Genomic DNA, 19,152 nt, shown 5'->3' on the forward strand with positions numbered 1-19,152 from the left:
GTAACTGGCTCACAAGGAGACAGCTCCAGTTGCAGTGGTTCCTTAACATGCACACGAATCAGTGCCAGAAATAGCAGCTTTCAGTTACCAAGTCCAAAGATCAGGAGTGTTTCAAAGGAGAGAGCAAGGTCCAGCTTCAATGTAAGCAGGTTGGCACTAAGCACAGATCTTTAGTCTTGATGAATCTTTTGCTAATTAATGGTTTGTGGAAGATGAAATTTGTCAATCTGAGCACAGCACTCATTTTCTTCAGGGGTATATAATTGCATGTTTTCTGCCACTTCTTTTGATTTCTAAACTTTTCATCAGTCAGAGAAACTGCTGTCACAAAGAGGTGCCTGTTTTCTATAAATGGAGAGACTCTCAACATGTGTTAGTTCTTTTATTCTTTTATAAACAGAGTCAATTTTTGTGTTTGCTGTAGTGGAGGCTTCAGGTTTGTTCAGCATTACCAATGCAAACACTATAACAAAAATAAGATAACAATGCTTGGCTGTTCAACACGAGTGAGGAAGGCAAGGCCTGTAAATGCCATGCTAACATTGCTCTTGGGTGTGCTGAAGTGAAGCCCAAACTGAGGTCCAAAGCAAATGTGTGGCTGAGAGGCAGCAGAGGTTTAGTGGGAGAAAAAGTCTCGTGTGTGTCACAGCGGGGTCCCTGCCCTGTCTCTTGGCTGTGTGGGTGTTAAACTGTGTGTCACTGTGCAGGGCAGAAACTGTGCTGCCACCATGTTTGCCTCACCGATGGCTCCTGGTGAACATGTCAGATGCTGGGTGTCATTGATTGCCAAGTGGCAGGGAGGAGCTGTGAAGATGTGCTGGCTGGGACATTCCTCTGGCGAAAAGGGGATTTTCAGGGTGGGGGAGACGTGATTCGAGGGGCATTTCCAAGGGAGAGTTGGGGCAGTCTCCAGGGGTGTTGGGTGCAGCCTTATCGGCCTTCAGAAAGGGCTCTAAGCTGTGACTAGGAGTGGGAAGGCTTCAAAGGGCCGAAGGAAATGTCAAGTCACCAGAGAGCAAGCTTTTGGTTTTCATGTGTCCTTTCTTTGAGGGCGGAGGCTCATCTAGCTCAGTTGAGACAGCAGCCACCACCAAATCAGAGTGACACTGGATTCAGGCTGCTGCAGCGAAATTAAAACCCTGCTCAGAGCCCTCTGTTAGGTGAGGTCAGACCACTGTTCTTCAAATGAGGGGCCAAGTTTGGTACACTCCTGTGCTGGTTAAGTCACTACACCTCTTCAGCTTGGTACATAAAATCAGAGATGTTGCCATAGAACGTCTGAAGTTCCCAGCCTGTATAACATGATCAGTGTTTTGAGTACCAGCGATTTTAAAGACAAATTTCTCCTTAATATCACTCTGGAACTGAGTTTTATGGGGCATTGAATGACATGAGTCTCAGCCTGTGTAATTATTAGGAGCCAAAACCTGTTTGCTTTCACACCAGTAAGGTGTGTTGGATTTCATCTGACAGTTTGTTTCCAGTGAAGTTAGAATAAAAATTGAATTCTTAATATGGTAGAATACAGAGACAAAAGTTCTAACATGGGTTGTTTTCTTTTAATGTTATTTTGACAACTGGGCAGCTTATGGAAGTAGCAGAAAAAAGAAGTTCCCTTTTTCAAGGAGCCCTGAAGTGGTGGAAAGATCTAAACTTGCCCTAATACTTCCTCAGATGTAACAACTAAAACTGTTTTTTTGATGCCAGATTTTCCACCCCACCCCAGAAACCCTTATACTGTTTGAACTGCGCTCACCTTTGATGGAAATGTGACAATTATTGGCTGTTTTCAAACCATTTCTTATAGTAGCCTGTAACATCAGTCTTAAGAAACGCTCCTGTCGTGCCAGGCAGGCAATAAGGTTGAGTGAACTGCGCTATAGCAAGAACCACCCTTGATTGGAGGTAAACTATGCGGATATATGTTGGGGTGGAGGTTGAAAGGAGCGTGGAGGGCATATTTGAAGCAGACTGTGCAACTGCTATAGCAGGTCTGACTAGTTTGAGATGCCTAAAGGCAGCTTTGTCTTAACTTCAGGTAGCTGCAAAATGAAGTTTTAAATCCTAATTCAGAAATACATCATCATCATCTTCCGGTGCCTCCGCAAACTTTACTTTTCATGTGTTTTTACAGGCGTTCTTTCTCCCTTGGAAAAAAGCCTTTCGTAGGTACCCATCCACGTGCATGCATATCATTTGCATATTTTTCAAATATACATTTCATCAAGATAGGAGACCAGCGTTTGTGTGCAAACCACAGTGTTTTCTTTGAACAGCAGTGGTTACATTTTGCTTTCTCACTGCTCTGTGGGCCTTGTGTGAGACAAGCCACTCTATTTCAGCACTTTTGGCATGGCCTGATTTGCTGTGGGTCAGGTCTCATGCCTGCTCCTGGCCCTGTGGTGGAGCAGTGCCTTAGGCTTTAGGAGCCTGAGCTGCTGTCAAAGGGATTTTGACAGGGCTACTTCCATGTTGGCTCTCCCAGGGGTCCAATAACCTGCTTGGGTTACCCTGCTGGGACCTGGCTCCCCCTTAGCCCCTCCTGTTCCATCTGCTTGGCAAAATTGGCTCTTCTAAACAGCCCTTCCACTTTCCTTGCCTAACTAAAGTGTTCCACAAATAGCTTGTGAATGAATACAAGAGAGAATATTTTCTGTGTGTGTGACACACAGTGTCAAGCTTTCTGTCGCTGTTCTGCTTCCCCTTGCTGGCAGAGGGACACACGTGATGTATGTATGCTTGGATGAGAACTTTTAATTGTGGGGAAAATCAGTATAACACTATCATGGGTATGATGAGGTGAATGGGTTGTGCCTGACTGAATATGAAATAAAGTTTCAGACATTCCTGAAAGTTTCCTGAGCTGTTCTCCTTCTGCATTTTCCACTCCCAATTTCCAAAATCTTAGTTTGTGGTTAAGTTTCTTTGTTCTGTGTTAATTAACCTGTCCTAAACATGCTTCAAAATACAGACTTAATACACATGTTGTCAAAATATGTTGTTAAAAGGGTGTCTCCATCTGAGTTTAAATTATTTACTTGAAAATGTTTAAATTACTCCACATAGAAGAGACGTGGGTCCCATGGTAGCTGTTTTAAAGAACATCTCATCGGTGTAGTACTTTTTATTGTGAAATCAAGCAGGTGCCTTGAAAAATGGAATCTCTTTCGTCTCTAACTCATAGCTCTTACAGGTTGAGAATAGTTCAAGGCTGGCCAAAGTTCCCTTTAATCTGTTTTCAGAAGGCTCCTTTGTAGGACATGGAAACATATGCTGTATTTCAACAAATGCAAGAGCTTTAGTGCACTGAACTGAAAGGCCAGCAGTTATCGTCTTGTCCAACATCATTTAACACCATCTGAGCAAACTTTCGTGTCAAATTTTAACTACTTTTTTTTTTTTTTTATTTGTTTCGTTTTCACTGGTGGTGGTGGAGAAATACCCAAAAACTTTTTCACCTCTTTAAGAGAAACTTGCAGGGTGAGTGGGTTCTTTTTCATAGAATGTTTTTGTTTGCAGGGTTGTGTTCATTTCATTTAAACAAAAGTGTTTAAAATAACTCATGTGCTGTTTAAGCTACTTTAAAAAATGCTAGGGAAACACCTTTCTTTTCTTCTAACTCTCAGTAGTGCGAAACTGGTTAGCAAATAAAATCTGCAAGCCTGAAATGAAAATGACTTATCATTGCTGGGATTTGTATGGTGCATTTGCAGTATATATTTCTTCAGAGGGTTTTTTTTGTCCTTTCTCCTCTTCTTCCCTCCTGCCATTCGTTGCTTTTCAGTTTGACTGTGATAATTTATTCAACACTGTTTTCAGAGCAATAACCTACTTTTTGGCAAACCATTCAGTTCTTTCAGTAGTGTGGGGGTTTTCTCCCCCCTCCACGTGTTTATTAAGGGTCTATGACAAGGGGGAAAAACAAGGTCTCTTTGGGGAAAAGATGCTATGATAGGGTTCAAACAAAGTAATTATACATAGGTGAGAAAAACTCTCTCCTTTATTATACACGAAGGGGTCTCGTCTCTCGTGGGTGCACGCACAATTCTCATTAACCTTTGCAGGAATTGCACAGGTCCAGTGGAGATGGGTCTGCAGTGCTCAGTCCCTACATACACTAAAAATACCAGGCAGCCCATGACACGTGCGTGCCAATAGAGATGTCTTTACAGTACAACACAACGTTGCCGTAATCCATTGTTCTGTGCGCCAGTGCAGGGGAGGAGGGATGCACAGCCAGCCTGGCTATTTCATCATTCTCCCTTAGAGCCTGACCAGTAGCATCTTGTCATTACAGGCGTGTAATTTTAGCAGTGAAAAGGGAGTGTGTGTGTGTGTTTCCCAGCCTGTGTCACTTTCTGGTAGCTGTTCTAGGTCTTTCAGATTGTTTTGAATTTCATTTACAAGCGAGGTGTCTCTTTTTAGACAGCACTTGCGCTCTGCCGGTGCCTGCTGGCTCTGCAGTGGGAAGGAATGGAAGGCAGTCTTGGCTGAACTGGGCCCTGGAGCAGTACACAGCCATCTTAATTGCTGCTGCTCCACCTCTTGAGGAGATGGCTCTGGTTCTCCCAGCATGGAGCTGTGTGCACTGGCTCCAGCATGGCTCCATGCCCGCTGACATGGGAATTCATGGTGTCGTGGTCCTCCCTGTGGGACCGGCACCTCCTGCTTCCTTGCAAGGAGGCCTGGAGTGCTGCACTTGTGGGAAGAAACTGTGGTGTGGAGCAAGAAGAGCTTCTTGGCTGATCCCAGGGAGGCTTGTGTGTAGAAGCCCTCGCATATTTTTTGGGTGACAAGAAGCAGAGTCTGCTGAATAATCAGTAAAGTCAGAGGATCTGGCCCGATGCTGTGCCTGGTTTGCTTTACTGCAGTTCTGATTTCCTGCTGCTGATGCCCGGGTGTATAAAGCAGCTACTGGTCCTTCAGCAGAGTGTTGAGCCCATGTGTTCACAGCACGACAGAACTCAATTCACACTGGCTGCTTCCTTAGCACTGCCACATGGAGACCCAAATATCAAAATAGCCTCAGCCCAGCTCTTTTTGGTGGCTCTTTGAGGCACAGAGCCCAGCTAAGCTGAACCCCAGGGAGGAAGCTCCTGGGGGTGTCTTAGGCACTGTTGCAAGTAGATGGTGTGTGCAGCCATCCTGGGAAAGGATGTAAAGGAGATTTGGTACAGAGGTGACCTGAGATGAGGGTAGCTTTGCCAGCTTCTGGAAAAATCTCTCTGCCCTCAGTAGGTAACCCTAAAAAGCATCTCCTGGTAGTGGGAAGGGGAGACTCCATCCTGATCTGGCTCAAAGCGGGTGGTTGGTGGTCCGTGGGGCCATGTTTGCACCAGGCCTGTGAAGGGCTGTGGCAGGGCTGGCAACTGTAGAGAGCGTGATTGCTAAAGCTTCCAGTTAAGGACGAGACCAAAAAAGGGCAGGTTGGGGGCTTGTTTGCATCTTCTGGGCACTGTAGAACATGTGAGGATTGGCATTTTGGCTTTGACATCTTTGGGACAGAAATGAGTTCTGCTGGGCAATCTGAACCTGTTCTGCTTTTTTCCAGTAAAGACAACTGCCTTCCTGTATGTGAATATCGAATAAATGTTTTTCAAACCTGGTGTGTTACCCAGGTATATCTTCCTTCATGCTTTGCACTGAAAAGGAGTTGTCAGAGTTGCTCAGGGCTTTTGCTCTTGCCCTCAGCCTCGCAGTGGTTTGCTGAGTGCCTTGCTGGCTTTCCATGCTCAGAACCTGTGTGGTCTTGTCCACCTTCTGGTTCTGCCAGGGCAGTCTTTAATGCTTTAACAAGCTAACAAGTGCTCCTCTGATTTAAACTTGCATTAACTTCTGCTACCCTGATAGAATTCCTAATATTATAAACACCCTTAATAACATGGCTGTAATCTAGAAAACCTGCTGTCCTTTTTCCAAACAATTACTTAATGAGGCAGTAATTTATTCTAAGCTATATTTATTGGAGCCCATTCCAGCTTTATCAGACGTACTCTGTTTGGATGTGTGCAGTTAGTCAAAAACATTAAAACTGCTCCACTTCTTCCAGGGGAACATGTTACATTTAGCAAACTGACAGCATTAGAAACTGTTTCCAATTTAATAGAAGTATATGTTTCCTGCAAGGCTTAACACACTGCAGAGTCAGAGATTGCCTTAGACCGCGGCTTTGCCTTTTTTTAGCGTGGTGAAAAGGAGCTGCAAAATGAAGGCAGAAGTGGAGTTTGTGTTTTTGGTTGTTTTGCAGAGATCCTTCTAGCAGGGCTTCGGCGGGCTGCAAGTTTAAGAAACTCTCAAGAAAGTGGTGTGGGCGGCGCACACAGAGCTCTCGCTCCAAATGCAGTTTCTGATCATGAACAAACAGCAAGAGCTTGCTTTGCCCTCTGGGCCTCAAATAGTACAGTATGCAACAAGGGAAAGCAGGCAAGGCACGAGGATGGAAACAGTAGGATCAGATTACAGTTTCAAAATATCGCTGGAACACGTTGGCTGGCGTTACACTATTGACTGGCTTTATAATTGCATTGCTTATTTGCTAGGGAAGGCTTCACCTTACTTTCTGATTAACATGGACACTCCTTTGGGGATCTGGGGACTCCAGGCTCCGAGTATCAGAGGCAAACCCTGTGAGACCTGCACGACTTCAGATGCTTCTCAGATGAGAGTCTGAGCTTCCTCTGTTGTCTCCTGTTTGCCAGAGGTTTCCTTGCACAGTCCCTAACTAACTTCTACTTAGATTAGCCTCTAACAGTCACCCACCTATGGTTTTCCTTCTTATTTTGATTTTAACTGGAGCGGAGAAAAGACCCCTGTCACTCAGCCTGCTCCCTGCTCTTGACTCACTCTTCACTCTGTGTGAAGCGACTAAAGCAGGGGGCAAAGGCTGTGTTTCTGTAGGGGGAGAGAAGCTGCCTTTCTTGTTAAATGCAGGAGTGGGGTTCTGCGGAGCTTTACTTGCTTCTCTGTTTCTTCTGGAAGAGCTGAGGTTTACCCATCCACCACAGGAGATGGGGAAGAGTTAGGTCCCTGTAAAATGTGTGTGAGAAATACCTGCCGCTTACAGTTACTGCTGGCACCGACAGCCTTGCAGTGAAGACTTGCAAACATAAAAACAATCCCCTGTACTCTCTGGAAGCAGAGAGCTGCCCAGGAGGCCAATTTTTTTAATATTCTCTAAAGGAGAGTTTTGTAAGTGCTTATTAAACCTCACTCAGTTAAAAAAAAAAAAATAAAATAAAAAAGGGCAGCCAGAATTAATGTAAAATGTGTCAGGGAAAACAAACCTTGTAAATACGGAATGTCTGAGCACTGGCTCTGGAGAGGGCAGAAACCCCTGCACAGCTCCATTCCCTCTACCTCTCTTTGGGGGTTGTGGGATTTGTTTCCTAACCCACATGTGACATGAGACACAATTCTTACCAGGCAGCGTCAGGAGTCCTCTTTATCCAGGCAACATGGATGCAATACACTCCAACATGTAAAAAGTGCCTCAGATCCAGAGAAAGCAGCCTTGTGGGGGGGGGGGGGGGGGAAAAAGAAAGAAAGAAATAAATTAAAAAGGAACACCCCCCCCCCCCCCCCCCGTCCCTACTGGTCGGTTCACACCCTGCAGGCCAGCTGCAGCACAGGGAGCGTGGCCGTGCAGCTCTGCATGGAACAGGCTGTCCCAGCTCCCGGGGATGCTGCCGTGCCAGGCTTTAAACACTGGTGTCAGCAGATGAAATCCCCAAGGAGGGGCGATTTCCATCAAGCTCTGGCTGTTGTCTCTGAAAGTCCATGCTGCTTATTTGCTCCAGCCCTGGAGTTAAACCTCGACACCTGGGCTGTTCAGCTTTCCCCCTTGTTTTGAGTGAGGCTGGGAGAAACTGCCAGGTTTATACTGGCCTTCCCCTCTGCTTTTCCTTTGTCACTTTGAATGGGAGGAGGGTGCCAGTGCTCTCAGATGTCTGTGCTTCCACCTGCTGGGGCAGGTTTGCTGTGCTTTGCCAGGATCCTCCAGGCCAAGGAGCATCATTCTGTAGTGGGTGAGCCCATGGTCCTGCCCCAAGGGGTCTTCAACAGATGTGACCATTCTCTTTCTCTGCTGTGGCCTTGAGGATGTGGAAACGGATAAGGAGAGAGAAGTTTACTGGTTTGCCTTTGTAGCTCTAAGGAACTCTAAGATACTTTGAAGCTGTGGAGACTGGTTACAAGTTCAGGTGGTCCCTCAGGCTGGGTCCAGCAGCACTAAAATACCTCACAGCAGCTCAACCTGCCTCTGTTAGCTCAGAGGATCTGGCCCTTGTCTTGCCAGTTGAACCCAGTTGGCATAAAAGGCCTTTTTATTTTGGTCCTGCAGCTATCTGTGCCAAATCCTGATTCTGCTGAAGTCAGTAACAAAACACCCATTGACTGCCGTTGGGCCAGGATACAACCAATGGAACTCTCAAGGATGAGGAGTGAAGGATGGAGGAGAGGAAAATTGTATTTCATATGCCAGAAGTGACAGAGAGAGCACTTACATAATTCACTGGATAGGTTCTCCAAGAAAATCTGGTGAGGATCACTTACATCTGAGGTTTGTGAAACTTAGGGGAATGAAGTGTATAAATTCAGTGCTCTCATTGCACTTTGGGGGGCTCTTATGGGAAACTTTTGTGTTGTGGGGTTTTGTTGGGCTTTTTCATGTACATGTGTGAAGTAGCATTTTATTTTAATTCCCCCAGGTTGCCTTTTTCTTTTTCTCTCCTATTTTACCCCCCTGTAGTTTTAATTACCTAAGATTTCAGAAAGTAACTGGTCCTGCTTTAAACTCCTCTTCTGGCACAAGCCCCTGTGGTTCACACCTGTGTTTCGGTGTTCGGCTGCCTGGAGAGGAATGGTTGCCTGTGGACTCAGGGATTTGATGCTTTTACCTTTTTGAGCAATGTGGTGTTTGTTCTAAAAGTAACCTCAACTCTAATAAGCTGTTCATCCTCTAGACTGACTGAGGGGATGGCATAAATCTGTGAGTGGAGATGTGACTTCTTCAAAACCTTTTTCCACTGTTCCTCTTGGGGTTCAGTTCCTCCTCCTTTTTTTCCCTTCCTCTCTGTCTCAATGAGCAGGGAGGGCCTAGAGGATTGTAGAATTGATTTCCAAGATGAGCCTTCAGTTTTAAGAGGTATTTTAAACCTAATTGTTAAAAGTCCTCAGGAATTAAAATTAAAGGTTATTTTTTATTATTGGGTGAGAAAAATCACTTTTCCTCTCAGTTTTTGCTTATCTGATACTTTTCTATGCCAAAACGCCAATTATTAAAGACTTCAGAAATAGTCCGGTGGTGTCGAAGTGTCCGAAGCACAGCCAATAAACACAGTGATCCTCTCACAATCTACACATACCTCTGTCCTCCGGAGAGCAAAGGATTCATTGCTAAGTGGGCTCAGAGACACAGGCACTGCACAAGCTCTTCTGTGTTTAATCGATGAGAGTTGACTCCAGAGAACCATCCGCTCCAGGCTGATTATCTCTTCCACTGAGCCCCAACTGCATTTTTTTCCAGTTCTGTCTGAAGAGCATGCAGAGCCAATAAAAGAAAGCTAAATGACAGCAAATGAAAAAAAAAAATATACTACTTTTGTTTTTCAATTAAGAAAAGACAACTTCCAAATGGTAGGGTTTCTCTGGCGCTGAGGCGCGTGCGATCGCCCTAAATGGGCAAAAAAGCAAGTAGAATCTTTCTCAGCAACAATGCTTTAGCTTTTGGTTCTAGGTCTTCCAGAGCTGGAGCCAACTGGTAGATAATATTGGGGAAGATCTCCAAGTAACTCCCTCTGCCCCAACCCTCAGAAAGGTGCAGTTTTTCCATTGTCTTTCTTCAGCTTTCTGGTTCCACATACCTAAGAAACATTGAAAACTCACTGGCAGGCCAAAACCTGCAACACCCTTTATTACAACAACAACAAAGTGATGTCCAGTCTCAGCTCTTAACACCCAGACTCAAAATTATGCTCAGCAAATGGGTGAAAATGCAGCAGAAATACATCTGTCTGAGGTTGCTGCTCGGCCAAAATAGATGCATGAAAGATCTTCCATGAGCGTTACCCTTTATCTCTGCCTGTGCAGTGCCATATTTGGGTGGGTTGGTGTTGGTCTGGCTGCCCCTGTCACAGCTGTATGACTTGGATGGACAACTCTCTTTTGACACCTGGAAAGGTGTTTGTCTCATTTTGTAGGGATCTTTGGTCAAGCTGATCTTTTAAGTTTGGAATTTTTGTTTTTCCAGCAGGAGGTTTGGCTGGAAAGGCTAGGAGCAAAGTTTTTGAGATGAACAGAACTGATTCAGATCAAATGCTGGTCTTGTACAGTGTCTTTTTTTTTTTTTTTTTTTTAAATGTTATTCAGTGTCTTAAGACATACAATACTGATCCCTGTAATGCAGGCATGAAATGGGTTGGTTGAAGGAGGGTAGAGATGGCTTGAGCTGTAAAGAACAAGCAGGCAACATTGTCTTAAGCTTCAGTGGTCAGAAACTATGAAATTCCTTTATGAAGAGCCAGAGAAAGACTTTCAAGCCCCCAAGCATGTCTGGTTTTACCAACTCTTATCAGCTGGTCTAAAAAGATATCACCTCCTTGCTTCGCTTGGCATGAATGAAGTGATTTATGGAACCTGGAGGAAAACATTCTTTACAATTCCCGTTGGCAAGCCAGAGGAGAAGGGGATAAAATAAAACTTTATAAAGCTGAGAGTCTAGCAGTGCCTATTTGAGCCCTCTCCTTGGTGGAATAAACCCCCCGTGCTTAGGCTGACATCCTACTTTGGTGTTTTAGGGGTTAAACCCTCTTCAGAGAGTATTAGTGGGGAAAAAGGAAACTGAAAGCTGTGCTGAAAAGCCAGTAGGTGAGATTTGGAGTTGCCTGATCTGTTTTGTCTTTTAAAAGGGCAAGCTCTGAATCAAGCTATGTGAAGATCGAGTGAGATGCAAAAGCTTGACGGTCACACATACAGGAAATCTTGAATCATCTCTGAGCTTCCTGGAAAATGACGTAGTGAGGTTATCATAGTATTTACTTAGTGATGATCCCATAGTTCTTACTGATCAGCTTTAAAAATGTGTTCGCTACCAGCACCTCAGTTTTGGGTGGAAATGGGCCCAGTGGAAATGCTTGGCAGCGTCACCTGGCAATGATGAATAACTGAGCACAGGGAACGGAGCCTGGGCTGTTTTCTTTATCATGGGGGAAAAGGTTTGCTTTGTGCAGTGAATGTTTTTATACATTCCTGGCAGAGGCTGACAAACTTCAAACTCTTCTAGTCCCCAAGCCATTTAAAAATGTCTTCTTTAAATAGAGCACTGTGGAAGGAGCGCTGGTATGTCTTTAGGACAGAGTCTGTCTTTTTTCAGGGGGAGGAGATAACAGGAAGGGACGGAAAGCTGCTAACTCTCCTCCTAACCCCTTGCTGCTTTAAAAACGTGCTGGAATTGGACAGGGTTTTTAATTCTTGCTAGCCTGATCCTCCCTTTCTTGCTCTTATCTGTCTGAAGGGAAAGGAAATGTGTCTACTGTGAACACTGCAATAGCAAAGTCCCCCGCTCGCACCCCAAACCCATGTGCACAGCTCTGGAGCAGTCCATGGAAGTGACACTAGGGAGCAGAGAAAAACCAGACTTCGGCAGTAGTGCTAAATTTCAGAGGTTTTGTTCACCCGAGATTCCAGGCGCAGGAATTGCTGGTAGCTGGCCAAGGAGCTTGGATGGCAGCCTACCTGTTCCTCAGCTCTGCTCAGCCTGCTCCCTCCCCCCGCCTTTCTTTTATTAATTGCATAATATGCTAGAAAATTATCTGGATTTGGGACTTACTTTTAACCAGAAGAGGCTCACTTCACCCAATCTGGTTTTGGACTTACCGCCAAGAAAATGCTTTCTTGTAGCACTGAAACCCTGACTTCTTCTGCCCCCTCTTCTGCTTTCCAAGGATTTCTTTGCTCTTAAATGTTTGTCAGTCATTTTTTGGTGATGTTTAACTATGTTGTCTGTCTGCTGAACTGGTGCGTGATCATCAAACTGTGTTAGACATGCCTAGTTGCAGTCGTTTTGCAGGTACTAATCCCACTAGGAGGACTGGGAATTGTACTCAAGTAAGGAAGGCAAATTTTGTCTCCCATATGATAGCTGCATAATGTGAGAAGGGTCGGGTCTGGGGTGAAAATCTGAATGGCTGTTGCAACTCCTTTCTGAATACCTGTGGCTAGAAAGCCTCTTCCACTTTTTTTTTCCCTCTTTCTTTTCCCCCTCTTTAAAAAAGGCAGAATTCTTCATGCCAGAAGAATTTGTTAAACGGAGGGAGGGATACAGGAATGAACAGGGAGCTGCTTGTGATCATATTGAAAGAGTGAGCAGGTTAGAGCTCCAGCACCTCACCACTCTACCTGGGAAAATGAGATAGCATAACGTTAGGTCATGCTACTGTCACAGCTCAGTGACTCCTTCATTCCTCTGTGTTTGGGGGGATCTCTGTGTCACAAAAATAATGGTGACAAAATGAGGTTGGGACTGTGCTGTGTAGAGGAGCATTTCCAGGTGCTCTGAAACATCCTGGAAGAGATGGCACTGGGGACTAAACTGCCCCACTTAATCTTAGCTCAGAAATTATTTATAATGCAGGGCAAATTTGATAAAATCCCCTTTGTTTCCTTCAAAATCTGCCATCTGACCAGCAGCAGAATGTAGTGCAGAGTGGTCTTGGGGATTAGACTAAAAGACTTGACAGATCTTCTTCTTCATCTGTAATTTATCTAATTCTGAGAATAATAACTGCATTTCCTGCGATGATAGTTTAGTCCTTAGGTGATCAGCTAAATAAACCCATATGTCTATATCCTGGTGTACCAAAGGTCTGGATCTCCCAACCTCACTGGGGAGGTTTCTCTCAACACACAATTGCCTGAGCCTCACTTCCCTTCCCCTGTGAAAAAGAGGAAATTCATTGTGAGCACCTCGGTGCTGTACATTTGTATTCCCAGGCATAGCACTGCCTCAGTCAGGGAATGTAAGGAAACGTTCAGTACAGAGCCTGTGGCTTGTGCTCCTATGGACAGATATTTGCTCAATGTAAGGAAGAGGGAATTTGCTGCCAAGCATGCCAGATCTTGAGTATTATAGATGCTGTCTGAATTCCTGCTTGGCATTTACCAGCACAGCCATGCCTAAACAGGGATGGACTAGAGCCCTGCATTAGGGTGGCTGCTGCTTGCTCGTCACGCTGCCGTGGGCCAAGGCCGAGCTGTTGATGGGGACAGATGTGCACCTGCTTTGCTGCCTTCCTCAGTCTCCTCTCTTCCCTTGCAGATATATGTTGGGGAAAGGAGGAAAGCGGAAGTTTGACGAGCATGAAGATGGGTTGGAAGGCAAAGTGGTGTCTCCCACTGACGGTCCCTCTAAGGTGTCTTACACCTTACAGCGTCAGACTATCTTCAACATTTCCCTTATGAAACTTTATAACCACAGGCCATTAACCGAGCCAAGCTTGCAAAAGACAGTTTTAATTAACAACATGTTGAGGCGGATCCAGGAAGAACTCAAACAAGAAGGCAGCTTGAGGCCCATGTTTGTGGCCGCTTCGCAGCCTGCCGACCCTCTCAGCGACAACTTCCGCGAGGCGCAGCCGGCGTTCAGCCACCTGGCCTCGCCGCCCCTGCTCCCCGCCGACTTGGTAAGCACTATGCCCCTGGAGTCCTGCCTCACCCCGGCCTCTTTGCTCGAGGACGACACTTTTTGCACTTCCCCGGCTGTCCAGCACGATGGTCCGACGAAGCCGCCACCTCCTGCTCTCCAACCAGTAAAGGACAGCTTCTCCTCAGCCTTGGACGAAATCGAGGAGCTTTGTCCAGCACCTACCTCCGCAGAGGCAGTAGCAGCTGAATCAGCAGCCGACGACTCTAAAGCCCAGCCCAGCGAGTCCAACATTCACAAGCCCGAGGGCCTCCCGGAGAGCAGAACGGCTGAGCCCAAACTCATGGACCCCCTGCCTGGCAACTTTGAGATAACAGCTTCCACAGGTTTCCTCACAGACTTGACCCTGGATGACATTCTGTTCGCTGACATTGATACGTCCATGTATGATTTTGACCCCTGCACGTCTGCCACGGGGGCTGCCTCAAAAATGGCTCCTGTCTCAGCAGATGAGCTCCTAAAGACTCTCGCTCCGTACAGCAGTCAACCAGTAACTCCAAATCAGCCTTTCAAAATGGATCTCACAGAACTGGATCACATCATGGAGGTGCTTGTTGGGTCTTAAAAAATATTAGAAATATAGCAACTTTTTTTCTTTTGTTGAAATTTTTTTTTTTTATTTTATTTTAAGTACCAGTATATACACTCGGTAGTATTTCCATAGTCCCTCCCAGCCCCGATTCACAGCACTGTGCATGCATCCTTGCTTGCCTTTTTTGAAAAGAAAAGGATCACACTAGTTTTTGCTTCGAGCAGAGTTGGAGTGCCTTCATCCATGTATGACCACTTCTAATGTATTTTTTTTAAAGTGGTTCCTCAAGGAAGACCGAATATCCTGGTATAGGAAAGAATATGTATTGTAGACAATGTTATGTTATTACAAAAAAAAAAAAAAAAAGGAAAAAAAAAAAAGGAAGAAAGAAAAAAGGAAAAAAAAAGGTAAAAGCTAAGCACAAGGATTATGTTGGGGAAAGCTGTAAATTGCATGTGCATACTTGTCTATTTTTTCTATAAGTTTTATTGCAAGAGGTAAAAAATTTTATTATTTAGATAATCTCAATACCATTTTAGCCCTGTATAGGTTGACTTTAGCAATTCAGCCTTTTGGAGGCATTAACCTGCTCCTCTTTAAGTGTTGCATTTACATGGCTGTTTAGAAACTGCTGCCCAAATTTATTTTATATTTTTGTACAGATTCTGCAGTTTATGGTATTGTTTTTTCTAAAAACAAATGCTGTTTATACACACAAAAAAATAGCTATTTTGATAGGATTTGCTCACATAGTTCCTGCATAATTCAGATGTACAAGAACCACTTGTACTTTTATACAGAGTTGTAATGTTTTATATGTGTATGGTGCAAAGAGAAAATTGGATCAAATAAGCCTGCAGTCGGTTTCCCTGAATGCAAACAAAAAAAAAAAGTGCTTTAAGAAAGGGCTGGGAGCTGCTTCTGTCGGAGTTTCACAAGTGTTTGCTCCCTGCTGTACCCACTGCGCACTACTGTGATTCCTGAAACTTAGAGCCATGTCCTTTTCCAACACGTATGTGAAGCAGTTGGCAGGAAACAGTTGTGGAACTTCACTCCTGGAGGTCCTGAGCGCTGCCGCGGCCGCAGCTCCCACCCCGGGGCCGGCCGCTGTCCCCAAGCCTGCCCGCCTTGCCAGGCCCCCATCCCGCCTGACGTGGAGCCTTAACCCGGCGGAGATCGGCACCTCCTCAGCCAGAGCTCCTGGGAATGGTGTGAGGGGGAGCCACGAGCCCAGAGCCCACCGAGAGCCTCCCTGGCATCTCCCCGACTGACGGGCGCGGGCAGAGAGCGGGGCTGGGAGCGTCCGCTCGCCCTTTCTTGGAGCATTTCTCCTTCCTTCTCCCACCTCACTGTGCTAAGTGCTGAAAAGGCAGCTTCAGTATTACTGCAGTGAAGCTCATCTCGTACCTGCACTGGATGGACTTGCTTTAATATCCATTGCTGTTGAAACTGGAGCCAGTCGTGTGACACCACTTGGCATCTCGTATAGAGTTGGGTTCTTGTATCAACTGTGTTACCTGCTTTACACTTTATAGACCCGTTTTACAAGGAATATACAGACACAGCTTTCTATGCATGGTCCCCTCCCTCGTAACACCTGAGAAGTCTTCTTACTGCACCAATAGCTTTTTTTTATTTTTTTTTTTTTCCCTAAGTTCTTTGTGGTGTACATTTAATTTAAAAAGAAAAAATGTTTGCAATGTATCATGCCTATTGCTGAAGTTGCTATGGCATTTTAGTTTTCCAATGGTACTTTAGTTGTTGAGTGCCGGTTACAACCTATATTGTTGACATGCCTATGGCTTCTTTAGGAATAACTTTTATATTTATTTAAGAAATTTTAAATTATGTTTTACGTCATTTGGCAATATTCAGTCAATTCTGCTCTCTTCTTGTCATGGATGAAATTGGGTCTTGCCTGCCTTTTAAGGAGGCAGCTTTTTATAAATTGGCACTTTAAAACAGGCCATATATATTTATTAGTATATAGACAGATGTAACATAGATATGCACACAGACACAGGATGAGAGCAAATACATTTTTGCAATGAAGGAACTCCTAATGGAAATGAAATGCATCATGTACAGCTGCGGAAGGCACTTCTGGCTCCCAGTTCATCTGCCAGGGAGAGACAGGGCTGGGGGAGGAGGGGAGCACTGGCCCAGGGGTGGGTTTGCTTTTTTCTTTTTCCCAAGCTAAACTCCATGAAGCACTGGGATGCTGATGGATTTGCAGTCATTACACAGAATAAAGAGAGAGGAAGTTACTGCTTCAAACGGCAAACCATTGACCAAGTGTAGCTTTAGGGACCAGGGGAAGGGAGGGTGGGGAGGAGGGGGGCAGCTCCAGCTCCCACCCAGCCCTTGTTCCACAGCAGTCCTCAGCACTTGCAGGAGAACCCACAGCCTTTCTGTCCCTGCACCTCGAGTATCTGGGAACACAATCCCGCACAAACCTGGAACAACACCAGGTTCAAGCCGCAACTTGGTAGGCGCTTGCCTTACCACGGCTGGAGCCGCCTGTTTTTTGGGATTACTTAAATATTTACACCTGCATAAATACCATCTAGGCAAATGCTCCCATCAGTGCTCTTTTCAGAGTTCTGTGCTGTTTAAGGGGAATCAGTTGAAGTTTTTGTACCCAGAGAGCAGGAGCTGAGCTCTAAATCCACTTCGCCACTCCGGCAGTGTCTGTGGCTCCTTGGTGCTGAAGCGCAGGTCCTGTGGCAGAATCCCTACAGGAACCCCATAGGACAAACACCTGCTTGATTTGTGGGACTCAGCAGAAGGTTGGGAAGGCTGATGCGGGCTGAGCTGTGGCTGTCCCCCTGCACAGTCACTGACTGTCTCTAGCTGGGCCTGTGCTGTGGTCCCAACAGCAGCCATGCATGGAATTTCTCTGAGACCTACACCAGGGATGGAGATTGACATTAACGTGCAATGAAGTGACAAGATGGGAGCAGAATAAGAGAGCTTTGGATTTGAAGTGATTTTTTTTTTTCTTAAATTATTTATTCTTTTTTTTTTCTTCTGTAAATATATTTATTTTATTGTGAAGCTAACAACATCTGGATTGTAACATGTACAGAATGTATGGTAGGAATGTATCCTCTTGTAGGAATGTAAATCTGTATGAAAAAGGGTATGGGAGCCAGATTCAGAAAGAATGAATTAAGTTCCAGTCAGGATATGCATGGATCACAGGATTATTTTTTCCCTACACTCTTTTTCTAATATGGATCTGGTTGTTTGAAATATGCAAAAAAAGGCATGGAGGAGGGACAGGTTTATGTTCAAAATTAATCCTAATCAGGCTCCTACCCCCCCCACTGGCTTCTTGAGAGAGGCCTCCCTTGGCACGCTACTGGAATCTGCCACTGAAGGCAGGAGCAAATGCAATCATCTCCATCATGCTGGCCTGGGAAAGGTTTAGAAAAGATGATTTTTTCCCACTTATTTTTTAAACACTCATGGGAGGCCCATCAGAAGTCCCTGGGGCTGAATGCCCGTAGAAGGGAGCAGGATGTTCCCTCCAGCCCCAGGAGTAGTGCCAGAGCCACTTCCTCACCCGGAGGTGGGGCTGGGCAGGACAGCCCGACTTAGAGCCCACATCCCCGGCTCTGTGTCCGACCAGCCGGGCCTGGGGCTCCGCAGCCTCTCCGGAGCCCTGGGAGCGAAGGAAGCGGAACATCCCTCTTGGAGAGAGCGATTTGGCAGCGCCGTCTGTCCGGGCATCCACCGGCACCAGCTGGGAGAGCAACACCGCGCTGCCACCGGCTGGAGCAATCGCTGGCAGGAGAAGTTCAGACCTTGGGTGAGGTAATGTGGTTTTTCCTCAACGCCGCGTGGTAAGAGCCTGGGTTATTTTAAAACTGATCGTATTGAATCCCACGTTTACACTTTATTAAATTGAGTAAATCGCAATGGGTCCTGTCTGACAAACGGTTTAATTCATTCTGGCATGTTTTGAACTTTTTGTTCTTGTTACAGGGTTTCTTTTGGTTTGGGTTTTTTTCCTTCTTTTTCTCCCCCAACTCCCCAGTCAGGCTTCAGCATCCTGCTTCTGTGCAAGTTGCTTTCAATATTCTATTAATTAATGGGACTGAACATTTTAAAATAAATCACTTATTTTTTAAGCACTTTTTTCCTTTTTCTGAAAATAAGACTAATGCAAGTTCTGGAACCTCTTTAAAAACACAAATTACAGACAAAATCCCAACCTCAACTCCTATCTAGTTCTGAGCGTATTCCATACTAGTGCCTACAAAGGCCAAGATTCTGGAAAAGGTGTAAATAGTGTGACATGTTCAGTGCATGGTTGTTTGAACAGGGCTTGTTATTGTCAAAAAAAAAATAAGAAAAAAAAAGAAAAAAAAGAAAAAAAAAAAAAAAGAAAAAAGGCTGTATTTCCCCTTCCCCTCCCACAGACCTTAGAGCTGTGCCTTTTCTATGCAATATTACAGACATCTGAAACCAGATTACTGTATTCACATGTAGGTATGGGCTGTAATCATAAAAACAATTGGACAAATGTACATGGAAATGAGCAGTCTTACTTTTGTAGTTTTATATTATACAATAAACAATTAAAATAAATTCCGGCTTTGTTCTTTCCCTCCACGAAAGAGGGCGGTCAGGGGAAGACAGGAGCACATGAGGGCTGCAGGGGGAGGGGTGGGAGGTGTTCACCCGCGGGAGGTGGCAAGGGACAGGGGAGGGACAGCCTGGCCTGACCCCGCTGCACCTGACAGAACAAGGGAAACATCGCCTGGTGCGAGGCCTTTCCTGCCGTGAGGCTTTTGTCCTGCCCAGCACAGAGCGGTGCCCGTGGTGCCCGTTCCTGCCCTACGTGTGCCGGGGGATGCTCGGCTCCGCTGAGGTGGGAGCTGCAGCTCCGAGCAGCCCGGGGGCGTGAGCGGCTTCC

The 19,152-nt window shown here is 45.5% G+C and overlaps 1 protein-coding gene across 8 annotated transcripts in view; it reads left to right on the top strand.

The window, feature by feature from the left end:
- SERTAD2 (SERTA domain containing 2) overlaps window positions 1-18,824 on the top strand; it is a 79,143-nt gene extending 60,319 nt beyond the window's left edge. For 7 of the 8 annotated variants that reach the window (XM_088053490.1, XM_014254620.2, XM_088053489.1 and 4 more), the window contains one exon: window positions 13,313-18,824. In XM_088053490.1, coding sequence (XP_087909616.1) covers window positions 13,317-14,261 — 945 coding nt within the window. In that variant the 5' untranslated portion in view covers window positions 13,313-13,316 and the 3' untranslated portion in view covers window positions 14,262-18,824. Of the gene's footprint in view, window positions 1-8,382; window positions 8,536-13,312 lie in introns of those variants that run through there. The other variant, XM_088053492.1, reaches the window with a different exon arrangement.
- Window positions 18,825-19,152: the final 328 nt, after the last annotated feature.

The sequence above is a fragment of the Pseudopodoces humilis genome, chromosome 3, assembly GCF_049639895.1.
Source record: "Pseudopodoces humilis isolate 2021_Gansu_Grassland_sample_001 chromosome 3, ASM4963989v1, whole genome shotgun sequence".
Classification (NCBI taxonomy): domain Eukaryota; kingdom Metazoa; phylum Chordata; class Aves; order Passeriformes; family Paridae; genus Pseudopodoces; species Pseudopodoces humilis.